Here is a 19140-nt window from a genome sequence, read left to right on the forward strand (position 1 = left end):
ATCATGCGTTGTGCCCACTAAAAGGTTCCAAGGGCCTCACTCAAAGGGGTTCCAAACTCAGGCTTTGATGGTCTGTGTTACAGTGGGACTGGCTTCTGTTCTCTGTGGCTCAGTCTTTTCCACTGCAGAACGGCGATAGCTCTCACTTTTCTCTGTCTGGAAAAGATGGATTGACTGCTAGGAAGTGCTTGTAATGTAGCCTTGTACATCACTATAGCTCAGTAAATGTTAGATACTGTCATCATCATTCCCATCATCCCTACCATCATAAAGACCCTTATCACCTCCATCTCCAGTACCACCACCATCATGGTCCCCATCAACATCAACATTGCCACTATCATAATCACTATTATCACCATGACCATTATTATCACCACCATCATCATTACTACCAGTATCATTATCATCATTGCCAGCACCACCATTATCATCGTCAGCAATATTACCATATCACCATCACTACCGTATTATCAGTATTACCACCACCGCCACCATCCTCACCACCACCAACACTATGACTTCCATCATTATTGTTACCAATATCATCACCATCATTGCTTCCATGTACCGGACTGTCTTTGGTGCCAAGGATTGACAGCCTCAAGACTATACCCTAAGTAGAGGTTGGGAACAGAATACAAACCCAGATTAAGTGGCTGACTTGCCCTCTACAGGCCATGTGTCCCAGACCCCCAAGGCAGGGGGATCTGAATAGGGGAAAATCCAATGGTCATGGTGCCCCAGTCTCCTGGGGCGACCTGGCCTCTCTTGGAAGGTATGCTTTAATGGTCTTTGTGTGTGTGTGTGTGTGTGTGCTGGAGTCTTTAGTCCCTCTACATAGTCTCCTTTGGCTGCTAACATCCATGCGAACCCCATTTATCCAAGAGCACACATGCGCGCGCACGCTTGCGCTTGCGTGCGCGCGCGCGCACACACACACACACACACACACAAAATTCAACTGAATTCCAGAATAAAAAAGGTCACCCTCCACAACAAAAGTCACCTGTATAGCATTTGCTTATGCCACACAAATTAATGACAACCATGATTGTTATAAGGAGGTCCCTTGTTCATCTTCTGGCTGCTCAGACTCCCAAAATAATCACATAAAAACCATATTATTTAAATCACTGCTTGGCCCATTAGCTTAGCTTCTTATTTGCTAACTCTTACATCTTAGTTTAACCCATTTCAATTAATCTGTGCATCACCATGAGGTCGTGGCCTACCAGTAAAGTTTCAGCACATCTGTCTCTGGCTGGGGACCCATGGCCGCTCCTCTCTCCACCTTTCTTTCTCACAGCATTCAGTTTAGTTTTTCCCACCTAGCTCTGTTCTACCCTATGAGGCCGAGCCAGTTTCTTTATTAACCAATGGTATTCACAGCATACAGAGGAGAATCCCACACCACCTGATTGTCTCTGGCACTTTGACAACAAATTCAGTATTTTTATCTCACATCAGGTGGATGATAGGAACATAGGTGCTCTGGTGATTTACCCAGCAGGGAGCAGGGTAAATAGATCCCTATTCACACAGTCAATCATATGATCAAAAACAATAGACATTTGTTCATCTCCCAAAGCCATGGATTTGACATGTTTGTTTATCCTAACATTTATTGAGCACCAACTGTATGCTGGGATTTTTTTCAGTGCTGGGCATTCAGTCAACATGAGCTTTTAATCCCTATTGAACAGCTTCTCTGCTACCAGCGTGTGCTTGGTGTGTACACGCAGATTCTCATAGCTCTGGCTGAGGAAATCAATCTTGGTGATGGGTGGGGTTATTGCAGATAGAGGGTATGGAGAAGACAGGCATGTGAATGCCTGGGATGCTTTGCTGTGTGCCAGTGCTGTGGGGTCCGGGGTCCTGGGGGATGGTGAATGATATCTGTTCTCGTATCCAACAGGGGAGCTGCTGGATGGGCAGAGGGGCTTGGTGCCCTCCAACTTTGTGGATTTTATCCAGGACAATGAGTCACGGCTGGCTGGTACTCTGGGGAGTGAGCAGGACCAGAACTTTCTCAACCATTCTGGCATCAGCCTGGAGCGTGAGAGTATCCTTCACCTTCACTCCCCAACTCAAGTGGACTCGGGCGTCACCGACAATGGTGGGGGGACTCTGGACATGAGCATCGATGACATCGGAGAAGACATTGTGCCTTACCCTAGGAAAATCACCCTTATCAAACAGCTTGCCAAAAGTGTCATCGTGGGCTGGGAGCCCCCCGCTGTACCACCCGGCTGGGGCACCGTGAGTAGTTATAATGTGCTGGTAGACAAGGAGACACGCATGAGCCTCGCCCTGGGTAGGAGAACCAAGGCATTGATCGAAAAACTTAACACAGCCGCCTGCACCTACCGCATCTCCGTGCAGTGCGTCACAAGCCGGGGCAACTCGGACGAGCTACAGTGCACGCTGCTGGTGGGCAAGGATGTAGTCGTGGCCCCATCCCAGTTACGTGTGGACAACATCACCCAGATCTCTGCTCAGCTCTCCTGGCTGCCTACCAACAGCAACTACAGCCATGTCATCTTCCTCAATGAGGAGGAACTGGACATCGTGAAGGCCGCTAGGTACAAATACCAGTTCTTCAACCTCAGGCCTAATATGGCTTACAAGGTGAAGGTCTTGGCCCAGCCCCACCAGATGCCCTGGCAGCTGCCGCTGGAGCAGAGGGAGAAGAAGGAGGCCTTTGTGGAGTTCTCCACACTGCCTGCAGGTGAGCCATATCCTCAGGGGGGTTCTATAATGGAAGGATGCCAGCGCACACCCTGCATGGGTAGGGAAAGGCAAGAGGAGGTGACCATAGGAGTCTGCGTTATCCTTGAAAACCTTCAGATCCCCATGGGAAGTTCAGAGCATGGGTACCTGCTCATGGGTTTAGAGTTGGCTCTTGGATAGCATCTAGGTATGTGTCGTTAGCATCTGGGGATGTGTCGTTAGCATCTGGGGATGTGTCCTTAGCACTCGATCTGTCAGGGGCTGTCTAGTAATAGACAGGAGGGCAATGAGACCACCTCTGGGACTGGAAAGCCACACCCTACACCTCATATCTCCTCTAATAACACAAGGGGGTCATGAGTTGACGAGCCCACGTTTCTACTGCTGTCCTTCTCTCTTCGTTTTGGTTATAAATAAATATTGATGGATACAAAAGATGAAGTAGTTTACTGAAGCCGCCACAGGGCAAACCTGATTCCTCTGCCTTCTTGGCTGTAACCTGAAGATAGTGTACGCCCTCTCATCCTCTCCAATACTCTTAGGGACAAGGCACGTCGGGCGTCTGGAGGTCTCCTGGTATAGACAGGACCCCATGCCCTTATGTTAGTGAGTTGTCACTTCAGTGTCCCGGAGTGTTTGTGATATTGGTGGCTGCTATGTGCATCCTAGTAGGCGTCTAAGGCTGAGGCAGCTCACACAAGTGCAGGGCATACATTTACATATATACATTCAGGAGTGTTTGTATGTCTGAGAGAAGAATGAAAGGCTGGATGGTGTCTGTCAACCCAGTGTGACCATCTTCAGGAAAAAGACGAGAAAGAAACCAAAGTATGTCATAAAAACTTGGTCACCCATGTACAGGTCCCTGGTTAAGGGAATATGTAAAGAAGTGACCATTGGCCCTGTCACCATGGGACTGTTTATGCAGTCTGCCAGGAGGGATGTTCTGTAATTGAGGGTGAAATGAGTTCCAAGCAAAGGGAGAGCTTGGTGAGAGAAGAAGGGATTGTCCCTGCCAGTGTCTTCCCATGCAACTACAATGGGTCCTTTAATTGCAACAGAGTTCTGGTCTAGAAAAGCATTGCCATTGGTTCATGGTTCCTGCTGGCCACCATTGCCTTGTTGCTGGCTTGTGACTCTGATGAAGAAAACTATAGACTTGTTTATTGTTGGCCACTGGTCACAGGAACCCTAGCTAGTTACACATAACTCTAGTTAGGTTTAACTGTCAACTTGACACAGTCTAGAATCATATGGGAGAAGAGCCTTGAGGAGATGCTTAGATCACATTGATCTGTGGGCTTGTCTGTGGGAGACTGTCTTGGTTGTTAATTGGTATAAGAGGGCCCAGCCCACTGCAGGAGGTACCATTCCCTAGGCAGGTAGCCATAGGCTGTGTAAGAGAGCTAGTTGAATATGAGCCAGAGAATCAGCCAGTAATCAGTGTTCCTCTGTGCTCTGTGACTTCTGCATCAAGTTCCTGCTTGAGTTCCTGCCATTAAGTCCCTCAGTGATGGGACGGGGCCTAGAAGTGTAAGCCAAATAAACCCATTCCTTACCCAAGTTGGTCTTTTTCATCAGTGTTTATCACAACCACAGAAAGGAAGGTAGAACACTGTTCTTCATCAGAGTTTGACACTTCCTTTCTATCCCCAGTGTTCCCAGAGTTTTATCAAGATTGAATTAAATTTTCAATCTTGATAATCTCTTCATCTATCAAGTTATGATCATTCTTTATTCAGTTAATGTGGTGATGATGCTACTTTTGAATTTTCAATTATTTCATACTTCTAGGGTTCAGTTTGGTGTTTATGGGTGGGAGAGCCTTATTTTTAAGTGATTTATTTTATTTTCAGTTATGAGTATGTGTGTGAGCACATGCACATGTACACATGTGTGTGTTTGTATGGGTATGTGGGCCACATGTGTGCAGATAGCCAAGGAACCTAGAATCCCACCGCTGTGGTGCTGGGACCTGGACTCAGGTCCTCTGGAAGAGCAGCGGGTGCTCTTAACCACTGAGCCACCTCTCCAGCCTCACTGGGGAGTTTTCCATCTATGTGCATGAAGGATGTTCATGTACAGTCATCTTGTAATGTCCTTTGATTTGGGTACCAGGCCTCTGCTGGGTTCACACAGTGACTAGAGAATCCTGTCTCCTGCGGGTGCTTGTGCAGTTTTGTTTTTATTTGTGGCATCACCATTAGCTCTCTTTAACATTGGAAAGAGCAGTGAAAGTCACGCAGACCAATGGTTTTCTTTGAAGAAATGTTGAAAGTTTCATGTTTTAGGTAGTTAATAGACACAGGGCTATTTAGCTTTTGTGTCTTCTCATTTGTCAGTTTGGGCTAGCTACATCTTTTGCTTTAAGTTTATAATACAATTACGTCATCCCTCCCTTCTACCCCTCCCTCCACACCATCTGATATATCCCTCTCTGCTCTTTTTCAAATTCATAGCCTCTATTTCCCATTAATTTCTATTATGTGTTACATGTTATACATACAGAGAGACACATACAGGCATACACACAGATATCCTAAATACAACCTGCTCAGTCTGTATGTTACTTGTATGGTGCTGGATAACCAACCGGCGTGCTCTTCCCTCTTCCCTGGAGAAGACTATGACAATTTCTCCAGGCATTCCTTGGTTACCTGTTGCTCTTCGTGTAGGGTTGAGGCCTCATGGGCCAAGTGTGCTATTTCAAGAAATTTCCCTATCGCGCTAGCTGACCTGGAACTCTTAGAGATCCACCTGCCTCTGCTTCTCTAGTGCTAGGACTAAAGGTGTGCGCCACTGTGCTCAGCTAAATTATCCTTTAACTGTCTTGAATTCCTGTTGGAAATTTATGCTATCTCACTTTAGTGATGAGAATTGCACTGCGTTTGTTAGTTCTAATTTTCGTGGCTTTATATCACCTTGTCCTTTTTTTTTTTTTTTTTTTTGGTTTTGGGCTTTACCTCACTCTTCTGTTTTGTCTCATGCTTCTGAGGTAAAATTGGGATAACTAATTGAAAACCGCTGTTTTCTAATATAAATATTTAGACATGCAAACCCACAGCTCGCAGCATGTTCTTTTTCGCTACTGTTAAGTATATTCTGATTTTCCAGATAGAATCTTCATAACTCTGGTTATGAATAGACTGTTTAGTGTCCAAATATTTGATGGTTAAGAAAAGAAAACATGCTACTATTACTGGTTTCCAATTCGCTTCAGGGTTGGGTACAGTTTCCTGTGTGACTCCAGAGGTGCTGAAGTCTGTATGGATATTGTTTGCCCTGGTGAATATTCCTGATGTATTTCCAGCAGCCTGTGCCCCATGCTTCTGGGGAACCCTGATAACAGACAGATGACTTAGCAGTGCTTCCTTGGGGCTCCGAATTCTCACTGGGTTTTGCTCGTCTGACCCATCAGTTACAGACAATAACTGTTTCTCACTTTGGCTTTTGCTTTATGTATTTTGGGCTTTCTCTACCAGTTCCATATGTATTTGAAAGTGTGAGCTCTCCCCTGATGACATGTTCTCATAACCAATAATCTTCTCTGGCCCTGATGGTCTTTAGGTCTGTTTTGTCTGATGTTCATGTGGTTGTTAGGTTTCATAAGCCAGAATCTACACATCCTATTTCCCAACATTCACTCTCAAATTCTCTGAGTCCTTGCACTTTAAACCTGTCTTATATAAGTAGCGTGCGGTGGGATCTTTGAGTTGCCACAGTTTGATAGCCTCTGCTTTTTACCTGGAATGTCTGTTTTACATTTCATCATTGATAAAACTTAAGTCTCCATTTTCGCTCTCTGTGCCCGTCCTGTCTGCTCTTTCTGACATTACTGACCGCTTCCTTCTTTCTTTTAACTATTTTTTTTAAAAAAAATATGCGTGCATGTTCTGATCAAATCCACCTCAGATGCCCCACCCCCACCCACCACAGTGCTTTCCAAACACAGGTTGACTATTTTTTAATACTTTATTTTCTTTCTACAATTGACTTTTTTTTTGGGAAATAACACACAGTATTACTTTTTAGAGATGATTTTTTATGTACATATACACAACATACTATAAGTTGCCTTAAATGACAACGTAATTCCTTTTGTCCCTTTTGGTTTAGCTCTTATGGACTCTGCTTTTGCAATACTATAATTGCCTGTTCTATACAGTCTGTAGAATAGTTACTGCAGCTGCACCTTCAGTTTTGAATGAGTTTGTTATGTAGGCAGCAGATAGAGAGAAGCAGACATGCAGAAATACATCACCAAACCAGACACTTAGGGAATCCAGTCAAGGTGACTGGAGTAGCCAGACTGAGAAGAGAACAAAGGTAAGTTTGTCAAATCAAGAACTCACAAGCATCCAACCAACAGAAATCAACGGGGGAAACTGAGGCAGCTGGCTAGAATTCTAGGTTGAGTTTTCTCTATGTTTGAGCCCTGCCCCCAGTTTCTCTCTCTCTCTCTCTCTCTCTCTCTCTCTCTCTCTCTCTCTCTCTCTCTCTCTCTCTCTCCCCAGGCAGTTTTATTGTGTAGGATAAACAGTAAGCTTTACTGGAAATGGTTTATCTTCCACCTGTTCACACGGCACAGTACCTTTAATCCCTTAGCAATTAGTAGTTTTTCTCTCTCCCTATTATGGGGCCAGGTCAGCCTGATCCACAGGGGAACTTTAGGGAAATCTTGAGCCAACCATGCTTGGATCTGAGATAATGGAAGGCAACCTTACTTCCAGAACCATTTTTTTTTAAAGCTAAAACAGCCCATGACACTTCACAGCCCCTAATACATTTCTCTTCATTCAAATGATGCTTTCTTGGGAGAATTTTAGAAAGTGCCCTCTCTGTTTCTTCATGCAAATGCCACTTACAATGCACTTTGGTTTTCCTTTCTGCAGCCCAGGTGTCCACCTGCTGTCTCCTTTGAACCCCAAGTTTCCTTTAGAATCCCTTATGCTTTCGTTTATCTAAAGCAACTCACTCTTTGCCTTCCTTATTCAAATATATCCTCTCATGAAATTGAGTTCTGGATGATTTGTTCCTCCGAGGATGCTGTTCCACCTTTGGTTGACCTGCCATTGTCTCGGTGGCGAGTCAGCTGTCACTCCTACTGTTACCGTCAGAGTACTTCTCAAAGAAGGGCTTTGGCTTTGGAAGCTCGTTCTGAATGCACCTTCCTTAGACAAAGGTCACTCATGAGCCACTGGGGAAAAATGGACTCTGATCCAGGCTGTGCTTCTGAGACCTTTGCTTCAGTAGAGGAACATGGACCTGCACCACAGGTACATGCTATGGAGTGAAGGATCCAGCTTCTGACCCTAGGCAGCAGAGCGGATTTTCTGAGCCTCGGTTTCCTCGTTTACAAAGTGATGTTGGAGACACCATTTATAACATCATTATGAAAAGTTGTGGAGAAGTCCTAGGACTCTGGCAAGGGCCAAACAACACAAAGCATACGAAATACATAGGGTGGCCAGCATGTGGACATTCCCCGGTGAGCGCTATTCTCCTCTGGGATGCCTTAGCCAGGTCTGTGACATGTTTGGCCTTCTTCCTCTTGAGCTCATGAGTACATTCCATCCAGACGTGCAGTCTAGAAGAGGTGGGAAACTGTACCCCACGTCTAGAGTAAAAAATGTTATGTCCCTGGTGAGGGCAGATGGACTATACCGTACAACCACTGAAATGGCTTGGAAACCTGGTCAGTACTTACCTATGACCTGAATTAGTGGCTCTGGACATATTTTTTTTTCTGAGACCCAGTGAGCATGGTTCACATGATTCAGCCCACAAGGAAGCCAGCAGTCTGGACACTTGCAATATCTGGGCTTTTTTGACATGAGTTCTCCCCGTTCCATAGGATAGTCTGATGGGTGGCGTGAGGTCAAACGTTGTTGTCTCTAGCGGTTGATGATGAACATGAAGGGGGCGGGTGGCAGCAGTCAGGAGGAGAAGGAGTAAGAGAGGTGGGAAGAGGGGTGTGTCAAAGGTCTCTTTCCTCTGGAGCCATCCAAGGCTGCTTGGCTTCCAAGCCCCTTGGCAGAGGAAGCTCTGTTCAATTGGAGCACAAGAGCAGGCTTCTCAGAGGTACAGTGAGGTCCTCCCCTAGATGCAGCTAAATAAACACCAGGTCTGGGAAGCAGCACAGCTTGCATGGGTGTCGAGCTGAGTGCTCACCTTTGCAATCTCCAGTCTCCTGTTTACATCCTTGCCTCTATGTTCCTTTCTCCTCTTCCTTGTCAACCATATGGACGGCTCAACTTCCAGGTGTGACCGAGCAAGTGAAGACAGGCCCAAGGACTATGCTGTAACAGCACCTGTCCCTTCTTCTCCTTCCAGGCCCCCCAGCCCCACCTCAAGATGTCACCGTCCAAGCTGGGGCCACAGCCGCCACTGTTCAGGTCTCCTGGAAGCCCCCTGCGCTGACTCCCACTGGGCTGTCCAATGGAGCGAATGTCACAGGATATGGAGTGTATGCCAAAGGGCAGAGGGTGAGCATGGGATGCGAGGCGCTACTGTGCAGGGGTAGGCTTAGGGAGGGAGGAGGGGACAGATTCTCAGGGGAGAATCTGAGGCTCTTCCAGCTCCAAGTCTCTGCCAGCCTACATGAGATCCCAGCCGGGCCTTCACTCTGGGGACTGTCTGCCACAGGTCTGAGAGTGAGGAAGTCCCCTCCTATCTTGGTTCCCACCTGGGTCCAGTGTCCTCTCTGCCCCCCTCACCACTGCCCTGCTCCACTCCACACTGACGCGTCTCCCCTGAATTCAGCAGCGTCAGGCTCCCAGGCTTGCCCATTTTCACAGACTATGTGTTAGCAAGTTAAGACCCACCCAGGCAATCTTCCGTTTGCAGGGGAGCAGACCTGGACTCTGAGAAATAGCTGTGTCTCTGGTGTCCCTGAGTGGAGAACCCACCAGCTTAGCCTGCCACCCCTGTCGTGGCACATGAAACACAAACTCTAACCTGAGGAAGTCTCTGGAAAGCTGCTGTTTATCTGTTCACTGCCGTCTTAGGAAGGGCTTTTATTGCTGTGCAGAGACAATGAGACCATGGCAAATTTTATAAAGGAAAACATTTAATTGGGCTTGCTTACATTCAGAGGTTTAGCTTGTTATCCCACCTGGAGGCACACGGACAACTGTGCCTGCATTGGGATCAATAGGAAACAGGGAGAGAGGGAGACATTGGACCTGGCTTGAGCATCTGAAACCCCAAAACCTACCTTTAGTGACACACTTCCTCCAACAAGGCCACACCAACTAATAGTGCCACTCTCTGGTGACCAAGCATTCAGATATATGCACCTATGGGGGCCATTCCTATTCAAATCGCCACAACTGTTGCCACCCTGCTCTTCCTCCCAGTGACAGATTGGGCTGCCTAACTTGAGTGTGAGGGCCCCAGTCATTTCTCCCATGATTCACCTCTCATAGGCTGTAGGCTTTCCAGGTACAGGCTACATGATTCATGTACATCCAGGAAGCCACCCCTGATCCCCTCCCTACAGCTTGGCAGTAAGCAAGATCACCTTCAGATCCCTGTGGAACCCTGCATCTGGTCTAGAGATGGAAGAAGAAGGCCGTCCTTCATTGATCACACAACTACCTGGGTCCTGGGCTCCCAGAGACTCTGGTTTTGTTAACTCTACGAATGACTCTAGCCAAATGTTGGGCTCAAGATATTGGATCTTTTCTGCCAGATGTCTGGCTTCAGGAGAGGCCACTGCTGGGTCAGCACATGCTGACAGCCTGTGACATGGCTTTCTCTGTGTGCAGGTGGCTGAGGTCATCGCCCCCACAGCAGACGGCACAGCAGTGGAGCTGGTCCGGCTACGGAGCCTGGAGGCCAAGGCCGTGAGTGTGCGCACCCTGTCTGCACAGGGAGAGTCCATGGATTCTGCCCTCGCTGCCATCCCCCCTGACCTCCTGGTGCCTCCAGCCCCCCACCCGAGGACTGCTCCCCCACCAAAGCCATTAGCAAGTGACCTGGATACCAAAGACCAACACCTGGGTCCCCACGTCAAAGTGGACGAGTCCTGGGAGCAGAGCCGGCCACCCGGCCCTGCACATGGCCACATGTTGGAACCACCTGACATGCATAGTGCTGGCCCAGGCAGAAGGTCACCCTCACCCAGCCGGATCCTCCCTCAGCCACAAGGAGCCCCTGTGTCCACCACCGTTGCCAAGGCCATGGCCCGCGAGGCTGCACAGAGGGTGGCTGAAACCAGCAGGGTAAGTTGTGTCTTCCTGACAGGTTGAAACTCTGTGCTCTTGGGGTGGGGTATATGACCTGTCCCTGTGCCCGGCAGGTAGAGGCAGATCTACCAGAAAGCACGCTAGACCTCAGCTTAAGACTGTTGTCCTGAACTGGGCAGGGCCTGTTCTTTCATTGCAACATTCCCGCCTGAGAATATGTGTGTATGTTGTGGGGAGGGGCTATTGTGACTGTGGAGATTGGTGAGGTTTGCACATGCTCTCAAAGTGAGCAATGAGAAGTACACCTACTAAGTCACCTACAGGGTGCCCCTCCCCTCTATTGGGGGAGTAGGACCCAGGACTGAATCGACCCAGAACCTTCCCATCTCTCCCAGGTATTTGGGGGCAAGTTAGAGTTTCTCCACCAAGGAGGCAGCAGGACCTACTGGCAGGACCCTCTTGGTGTCGGGTTGTTCTGTGGGTTTCTCCAGGATGGTGACCCCTGGAAATGTCTGCCAAGGCTGGGGCACCCTCCTCTCAGGGCCCAGGTCAGGAGAGCAAGGATACTTGGCCAAGGGTCAGCCCTAGAGTTGCAGGGACCTAGGATGATGTTTCTAACATAAGTTCAGTCCCGTGTATCCCCACGAGGGCGCAGAGCTACCCTGACCCCAGGGCCCAAGAACCCTTTAGGAAACCAGAGGGTCAGCCTGTCTGTGAAATCTGATTTGTGAACAGTGGCTACTGATACTTGTGAGCTTGGAACCTCTGCTCTGAGGCTCAGTGAGACTGGAGCTGTGTTGGGATCACTGGATAGTATTTATGACTGAATGGCAGAGGATCCCAGGGCAGCCTCAGAGTAGATCCAGAAGAATCCAGTGGCTGCTAGGCTGGGTCAAAGATCCTTCCTGGGCTCATGCTTCAATGCCATGGTCACTGTTCAAATTAATGCCAGACAAGGCAAGAGATGGAGGAGGAAGTTTCCCACTGAGGTCTAAGTTCCCTCCAGAGAAGCTCAGAGTGATCCAGGTCTCCTGAAGAGGAGGAAAGGTGAAGGGACTAGCTGGTCCCAGGAGCCTGAACCTCATGGGGACCATCCTCCAGTAGCAGCCTGGAGTCACATGCTGAAGGGGTCACAGTCCAGCATATTTTATGCATTCTACCCTGAAGAAGACTTCAGGGCCCAGTGTGTGTGAGGCCTCTCCAGGGTACCTCTGGGGAATCTCCTTGCCCTTCTCAGGACTTGGGGCCGAGGATAACAGCAGTGTGTGCTCCTGGGTCCCCATCCAGCTTTTCCCCACATGCCTGCTCATCTTTGTCCCTTTCTCTTTCCAAGTTAGAGAAAAGGAGCCTCTTTCTAGAGCGAAGCAGTGCTGGGCAATATGCCAATTCAGACGAGGAGGATGGCTATGCCTCCCCCGAGGTCAAGAGGAGGGGTACATCTGTGGATGACTTCCTGAAAGGGTCAGAGCTGGGCAAGCAGGTGAGAGTTTGTACCCCTGCATCGGCCCTTGGCTGGCAAGGCCTTTAGCTGGATGCATAGGAGCTTAAAGTTATGAAGACATTGCCCTAACCTGCCTTGGGCGTGTGCCCATGTGTTCATATATGTATGTGTGTGTATCCAGGCCTAAGTGTCTAGGCATGCACAGGCATTTGTGGTGTATGTGCTTGTGTTTATTAGATATATGCATGTGTGTACAAGTGTACGTGCCTGTGTATGAGTGTGTATGGTGTGTGTATGCTCCTGTGTGTGCGCATGCCTCTGTGTGTACCTTTATACACGAATATGTGTGTGCATGTATGTTTATGTGTGGACATGTGAAAATGTGTTCCTGTGTGTCTATGTGGGTGTGCATGTATGTGTGTTCATGTATATCTGTGTATGATTGTGTGTGTATGCATATCTACTTGTCTGGTATGTATATGCATGAGTATGTTTATTCATGTGCTCATATATAGTATCTATGCACATGTGCTCATATGTACACATGACTGAATTCCTATGTATCATTGTATGCATGTTTATGTTCACTTGTTTATGTGTATAGAAATGTGTGTGCATGTGTATGTGGACATGTACATACATGTCAACATGTGTTACTATGCATCTATGTGTCTCTGTATGAGTACATGCATGTATATTGGGATGGATATGCATGTGAGCATGTTCCTATGTGTGTTCTCATATGTGGACCTATATATGCACATGTATCTGTGCATGTGCATACATATGTACATTTGTTTACTTTCCAATGGTTCTTTTAAAAGCCTCAGCATCACCCCGTGTGACCACTTGCCCTGTCACGTCCTCTTGTGTGACACTATATAGACATGTACACATGGGTGCCCTGGCCCTCAGCCATCTGAATTGGCAACGCTGGGCTTAAGCCTCTGTTCAGCTAGTGAAGTACAGAAGTGACAGGTTGGAAGTTGAGCATCATAGGATGTGACTTACCAATATTGCTTGCTCTGTCTCCTGCAGAGTCCAGGATCCTCATGCCTGTCAGAGTGGGGTGACCCGCGCTGTCCTCTCTCTGTGGCTTAGACAAAGTCATGTCAGGTTTTGTTTCCTTCACCAAGATGAGCTGGGCATGCACTGTTTCCCACATTCCTTGTTACGTGGGCTCTACAAGTTGGTAAATATGGGTCCAGGACTCAGGGAGAATAGCCTGGGAGCCTGTGGCATGTACAAAATGTCTGGAGACATACACAGTGGTTAAGGATAGTTCTTTCAGAGGACCCAGCTAGGAGTTCCAGCACCTACATGGTGACTCACAACTGTTTGTAACTCCACTTCCAGGGGAGCCAATGGGTTCTTCTGACCTCCACAGGCACTAGGCACACATGTGGTATACAGACATTCTTACATGCAAAACACCCAAAACACATAAAAATAAATCAAAAGAGGAAAAGCCCTATCTGTGTGCCTTTTTGACCACAGCCCCACTGTTGCCATGGAGATGATTACCACACAGAGAGCAGCCGGGGGTCAGACCTGTCGGACATCATGGAGGAGGATGAGGAGGAGCTGTACTCAGAGATGCAGCTGGAGGACGGGGGCCGGCGCCGGCCCAGTGGCACCTCTCACAATGCCCTCAAGGTGAGCACTGAGCTCATGCCAGGGTGCCCCAAATCCAGGGGATGCTCCCTTCTGCCCTTTATGGTTGCATTCAGGAGTTACCTGCTGCTCCTGTCTGTTTTGCCAAGAGGGTCTGGGTACTGGCATTTGGGGGATCCATTTGGAACCCCTGGACACAGCCAGCACTGTAGTGGGAAGAGAACAGAACCAGCCCAAGCCTTACATGCTCACACAGTAGGTGCAGCTTCCGGGTTAGCAGTGAACTGGCAGTGTGGGGCTGGGCCCCACGCTCTTGTGTATGAGGAAGACTCCACGTGGGCTAGAGCCATGCCACGGAGGCCACAGGAGGCCCAGGACAGCACACTCCTGGGTCCATCACCCAAGCCCCATACCAGGAAAGAGTCCACACCATCTGCCCCTGGAGATCTGAGATGGAAGGGTAGCGACTTCACCAGAATGGGGGTGGGGGTGATGAAGCCTGCAGGGCTTATTTCTGCAGATCATCCTGCGCTATGATGGACGGACAGAAGACAACATCCATTCCCGCTGTCTGCTCAGGGCCTCTATGGGGACCATATGAACATTTTCCCCATAAAGGTCCTTGCAGGAACTTTGGGGACCTCCATGAGGTCCTGCATGGTATGACTCACATTGTTCCCTGTGCCCCTCCAGCAGCGGGTCCCACACAGGCCCCTTCTGAAGACTCCTGACCTGAGCCTCCTACCTGCCCTGGGCTATGTTCCATTGAAAATGCTCATGGGTGGGTCAGGGAAAGGCATCCGCCTGTGTTTCCCACCTTCCAGACACTTCTATGGACAGGGGAAGATATTGGAAGCTGCCTCCCAAGCACTGCTTAACAAAGGAAGGGCCACCAAGGGTGCTGTGAAGCAGGAGGTGTGACTCCATCCATCCCTCGCCCTCTTATAAACAGCCCAGCAGTATCCTAGGGGAAGTAGGGTCAGGGTAGCCACAGGGGTGTGCCATTCACCCACAGGGCTCCTTAGGGGTGTGGGTTTCAAAATTCTCCTAATAAACTGCCAGTATCAATTGGGAGTTGTGGCCACACTAGCCCCACAGTCCCACGTGGCAGTGACTGGCTAAACCAAGCCAGGTTTCCTGGAGGGACCAGCGCCCATGGCCCTTCATCTCCAACTGGCTTGGCTCACCTGCCTACCCCATGTTACCCTCTTTTTCAGCTATCATCCTTCACCTTCATAGTGCTCGGCACACCTGAGCCAAACATCCTTGAATGCGGGGCTATAAAGGAGAAAGATGCATGAGTTAGCAGATCCTGGGCCCACCCACTCGTGGGCAATGGCATAAGCGTACAGTAGACTGTACTAGGAAACAACCTCCCCCATGGTCCGAGGTATCCACAGACCAGTGGGGGCAGCTGGCAAGGCCATCATGTGTACTCATAATAAGATATACCCCCAGATCTCAGCAAGGGATAAAAGCAGCTTCCCCAGAGTCAGCCACATCTCCCCAGAGGGGAGTATAGAGCAGTGGTTGGCACCAAAATATGCCCTTCGGAAATAGACAGGGGCCGAGGGCTGGGGCTGGTAGGAAATGGTACCCATGGAAATGTAGGCCAAGGCCGGAATGCAGGAGGGTTTGCAATAGCAACCTCAAGACTGGCTAGCTCGGTGCCAGTTGCGGAGCCCAGATGGGCCAGATATAGTAAATCCATCTCAGGTGCTGAGGCAGAGGACCTTGGTCCTTTGTAGGCACCAGGTAGGCACTGGGTCTGCTAAGGCAACATTCACTAGACCACAGGCATGCTTCAGCTAAGGGAAAGGTGGGTGGGCAATCAGCTGGGGCGCTAAGTGCTGGGAAGGCAACACTCCGCAGGACTGGACAGAGATACGGTGGGTCCACCTCCAGCCACACTGGGCATTCAATGGCAGCTGCCCCTGGGCTGCAGGGAGTCAGCCCCAGTGGCAGGCAAATTCCTCTCACTACTCTGGATAACTCCTCAGCACAGGAACAGGCAGGAGCCTGGGAGCATTGTTTCCTCCCATCTGGGCCACCTTTTCTCCCTCTGGCTCACCCGCATGGCGTCTGCTCCTGACGTCCCGCTGTCTCCTCTGTGTGCTGTCCCTCACCTTCTGCTCTGCACTCACCACGTGACCCATTGCTCCATCCCAGAGCCCCAGCAGGCATGCTGCAGGTCCCCCACGAGCAGAGGCTGCCTCACGCTGCGCCCCCCCCTGCCTCCCTGCCAAGACTAATTCTGTGTGTGTTTTCTCTCCTTCCTCCACCGCCTCATATCTGGTCATACACCGCTCTCTCACACATGCTGTCCCCAAGGAATGCCATAAGGCTAGGAGCTTGGAAGGCGCTTTCCTGGAGCAGCCCGAGTTCCCCCAACAGCCCCACCGCAGTAAGAGACTGTTCAGTATCCCCGAGGTAGCTGAGGAGGACACGGAGCATGGCGAGCCGCTGCTCAGACAGGGCATGGGGTCCTCCAGAGCCAGGGCCTTGTTGGCTATGGAGCGTGGGCCAGCGCGGTCCTGTTGGGGACATCCAGTCCTACAGGGTTCCTGGCTCCCTGCAGAGCACAGGGGCCCAGGCATCCATATGGAGGATCTCTTTCTGGAAGACAGAGGCTGTCGGTTCAGCCGCTCGGCCACCAGGAGCCCGGACAGTGGTTTGGACTGTGGCAGTGAGGAGGAAGAATCTCGGTTTAGTTTCAGGAGCACCTCGGCCAAGTGCAGTCCAGGCCCTGGTCACTGTCCATGTAGGAGAAGCCCAAGGCCCCTGCTGGCCCGGAGGCGGACGCTGACCCGACAGAGCAGCATCGAAGAGGACTTTGGGGAGCAGGTGGACCCCAGTGACGTCATCAGGAGCGATGACGCCCAACTCAGCCCGGAGAGGCCCGTGCCCAGGAGGGATGGCTGGGACGAGGCCAGCGACCACGAAGATTTTCGGGGTGTCTGGAGGAAAAGCCCAGCCATGCCCGACAGTAGGGCAGCTGAGCGTCTGGCACAGCCTCCTCCCCGAGTGGCAGACGGCCCTTTGGTGTGTCAAGTAACCATCCTTCCCGCGCGCGCTTGCCAAACCAATCCGTGCTCTCATCCTTTTGTTGGTTTTGCGTTTGGTTCGGGTTTTGGAGTGCATCCGGGGACTCTCTGGGCCGCTCTCTTTGGTTCTCCCTGCATTTTTGATTTCTTCGGTCCCATTGCTTCCTAGCTGCTTGACCATCCCGAAGGTTTTCTTGCTTTGGAGTAACAATCTCCCCCACAGAATCAGCGATGGTTACGGCTGCTTTACTTAAAGGACAACTGAATCTAAGTTTTAATTAAGGGTTAGCTGAACTGCTGAGTATCTGGAACTCGAGAAACATACATTCCTTCCCCCCACCCCCCTAAAATGATCCTTAGGGACCCATGGAGGATGGTTGGTATGATCAAAGGCTTTTTGCCCTTGTTGTTTTGGCTTTTTAAGTTTTCCCTTTTCCTTTTGGCTTTCATCTACAACTGTTTATAAACACAGAGAATAACCAGGGAAGAAACTCAGTTTTGCAAATTGTTCCCAAAGTCTTCCTCACCTCCAATCTCTGTTCCCTCTATGTCTACTACACAGCGGGGGGGGGGGGTCATCCAAGGCTTCATACATTTCTGTAATTGTATCCTCTCTACAACATCTGCGCCCCTGCTGTGTTCAACTGCCCTTGGGCACACAGGTGGACCATCAACACGGCAGCAAGCCACCTTCTGAGCTTTGCACTCTGTGACGTGTCCATGCCAGGCACTGCCTGCACCCCATGGTGCCTGTCCAGTCTCACCCATGGCTATAGGCTCAGACAACTTGGCTCCTGAGTCCTGGGACCGGCTACCAACAGGCTGATTCTTGCCAACCTGCTTCCCTTCAGTCAGTTCTGCCCCTTAGTCCAGATGAGAAGTCGACATTTCTAGACAGAAGGCCTGCTCAAGCCCAGGTTAATCACAGAGCATGATCAAAGCTGATAGTACGGCTCTACCCCCTGAGGGTCCAGCACCCTCCAAACCCCTTCTATCTGTGAGGGACTTTGGGAACTGCAGCAGCGTATCTCTGCTACTGTGACACTTGAGGGTGGGCAATAAAACCAGGAGAAGGACTTAACTGACACGGAGCCGGAGCTGTAAGCCATAGTCAATTTGCTTCAGTGGATTTGGCGTCAGGAGCAATAACATCAACCAAAAGCTTCCTCCTCTGACCCCTTTTGACTCCCAGCCCTACCAGCCCCACTGCGGTGTGTCCAGAAAGGACCCTGATGTAGAAAGCAGGCTCCTGGGCCCGGCTGGCTCCTCCCGCAGGTCACTCAGCTAACCTTTCAGTTAAAAGCTACGTTTAGTTGCCTTTAGTGCTTCTGCTTCTGATCCGGATTGATTTGGCTTTAACTCCTCTTTTCCTTCCAAGGCTGGCCGGATCTAACCACGGTGTTCTCTTGGGTCTAGATTTTAGGAAACCCCGCTTTGATGGGGCGAGGAGACCGGATGGATCACGTGAGCCGAAGGTATTCTCACAGTGGCGGAGGTCCTCAGAGGCACCGGCCAGCGATGGCTCCATCCATTGGTTAGTGGCCTGATCCCTATCACACACTCTCTGTACACCATCTACTTAAGAACAGTTCACGGGTCACACATTAGGGCTCTTGTCCCGTGACAAATGTCTGAGAAAAACAATGAAGAGGAAAAAGGACAAGGGGACTCATGGTATCAGGGTTCAGTCCACCGTGGCAGGGAGGATGTAGGAGGAGGCTGGGAGGGGAGACACAGAGAGAGTGGGGAAAGGAGGAAGAGAGAGAACAAAATACTCTATCTACTGGCTTGATCCTTTCCTCTCTTATGCCTCAACCCCAGCCCCTGGGATGGTGCCTCCCACAGTTCCTCCTGCTTAATCCTTTCTGGAGCCACTGTCAGAGATATACTCAGAGATGCGCTTTAGGAATTTCCTGGTAGGAGAGAGAGAGAGAGAGAGAGAGAGAGAGAGAGAGAGAGAGAGAGAAATATCCAGATGAGCTCCTGGTGAATGGAGTCATCTGAGGGCATCGGTCATATTGGTGCAAGTCTTGCTAACACTTGGAAGCTGGAAGTGTCCCTAAGACACGTGCTCCCTTTCTTATCCACCACGGGCCCTGCCCCTCGCCATCTACCTCAA

At 49.9% G+C, this 19140-nt stretch overlaps 1 protein-coding gene across 8 annotated transcripts in view; it reads left to right on the top strand.

Moving 5' to 3' along the window:
* The window catches only part of Rimbp2 (RIMS binding protein 2), a 190343-nt gene that overhangs the window by 149643 nt on the left and 21560 nt on the right, over positions 1–19140 (top strand). For 5 of the 8 annotated variants that reach the window (XM_087903610.1, XM_087903611.1, XM_087903607.1 and 2 more), the window contains 7 exons: positions 1919–2731; positions 9067–9218; positions 10503–10958; positions 12256–12402; positions 13861–14019; positions 16309–17019; positions 18438–18555. In XM_087903610.1, the coding sequence (XP_087759736.1) occupies positions 1919–2731; positions 9067–9218; positions 10503–10958; positions 12256–12402; positions 13861–14019; positions 16309–17019; positions 18438–18555 (2556 nt within the window). The remainder of the gene's footprint in view (positions 1–1918; positions 2732–9066; positions 9219–10502; positions 10959–12255; positions 12403–13860; positions 14020–16308; positions 17020–18437; positions 18556–19140) is intronic. The other 3 variants (XM_087903614.1, XM_087903613.1, XM_087903612.1) reach the window with 1 other exon arrangement.

The sequence above is a fragment of the Myodes glareolus genome, chromosome 2 (genome assembly GCF_982192425.1).
Source record: "Myodes glareolus chromosome 2, mMyoGla1.1, whole genome shotgun sequence".
In the NCBI taxonomy this organism is placed as follows: Eukaryota; Metazoa; Chordata; class Mammalia; order Rodentia; family Cricetidae; genus Myodes; species Myodes glareolus.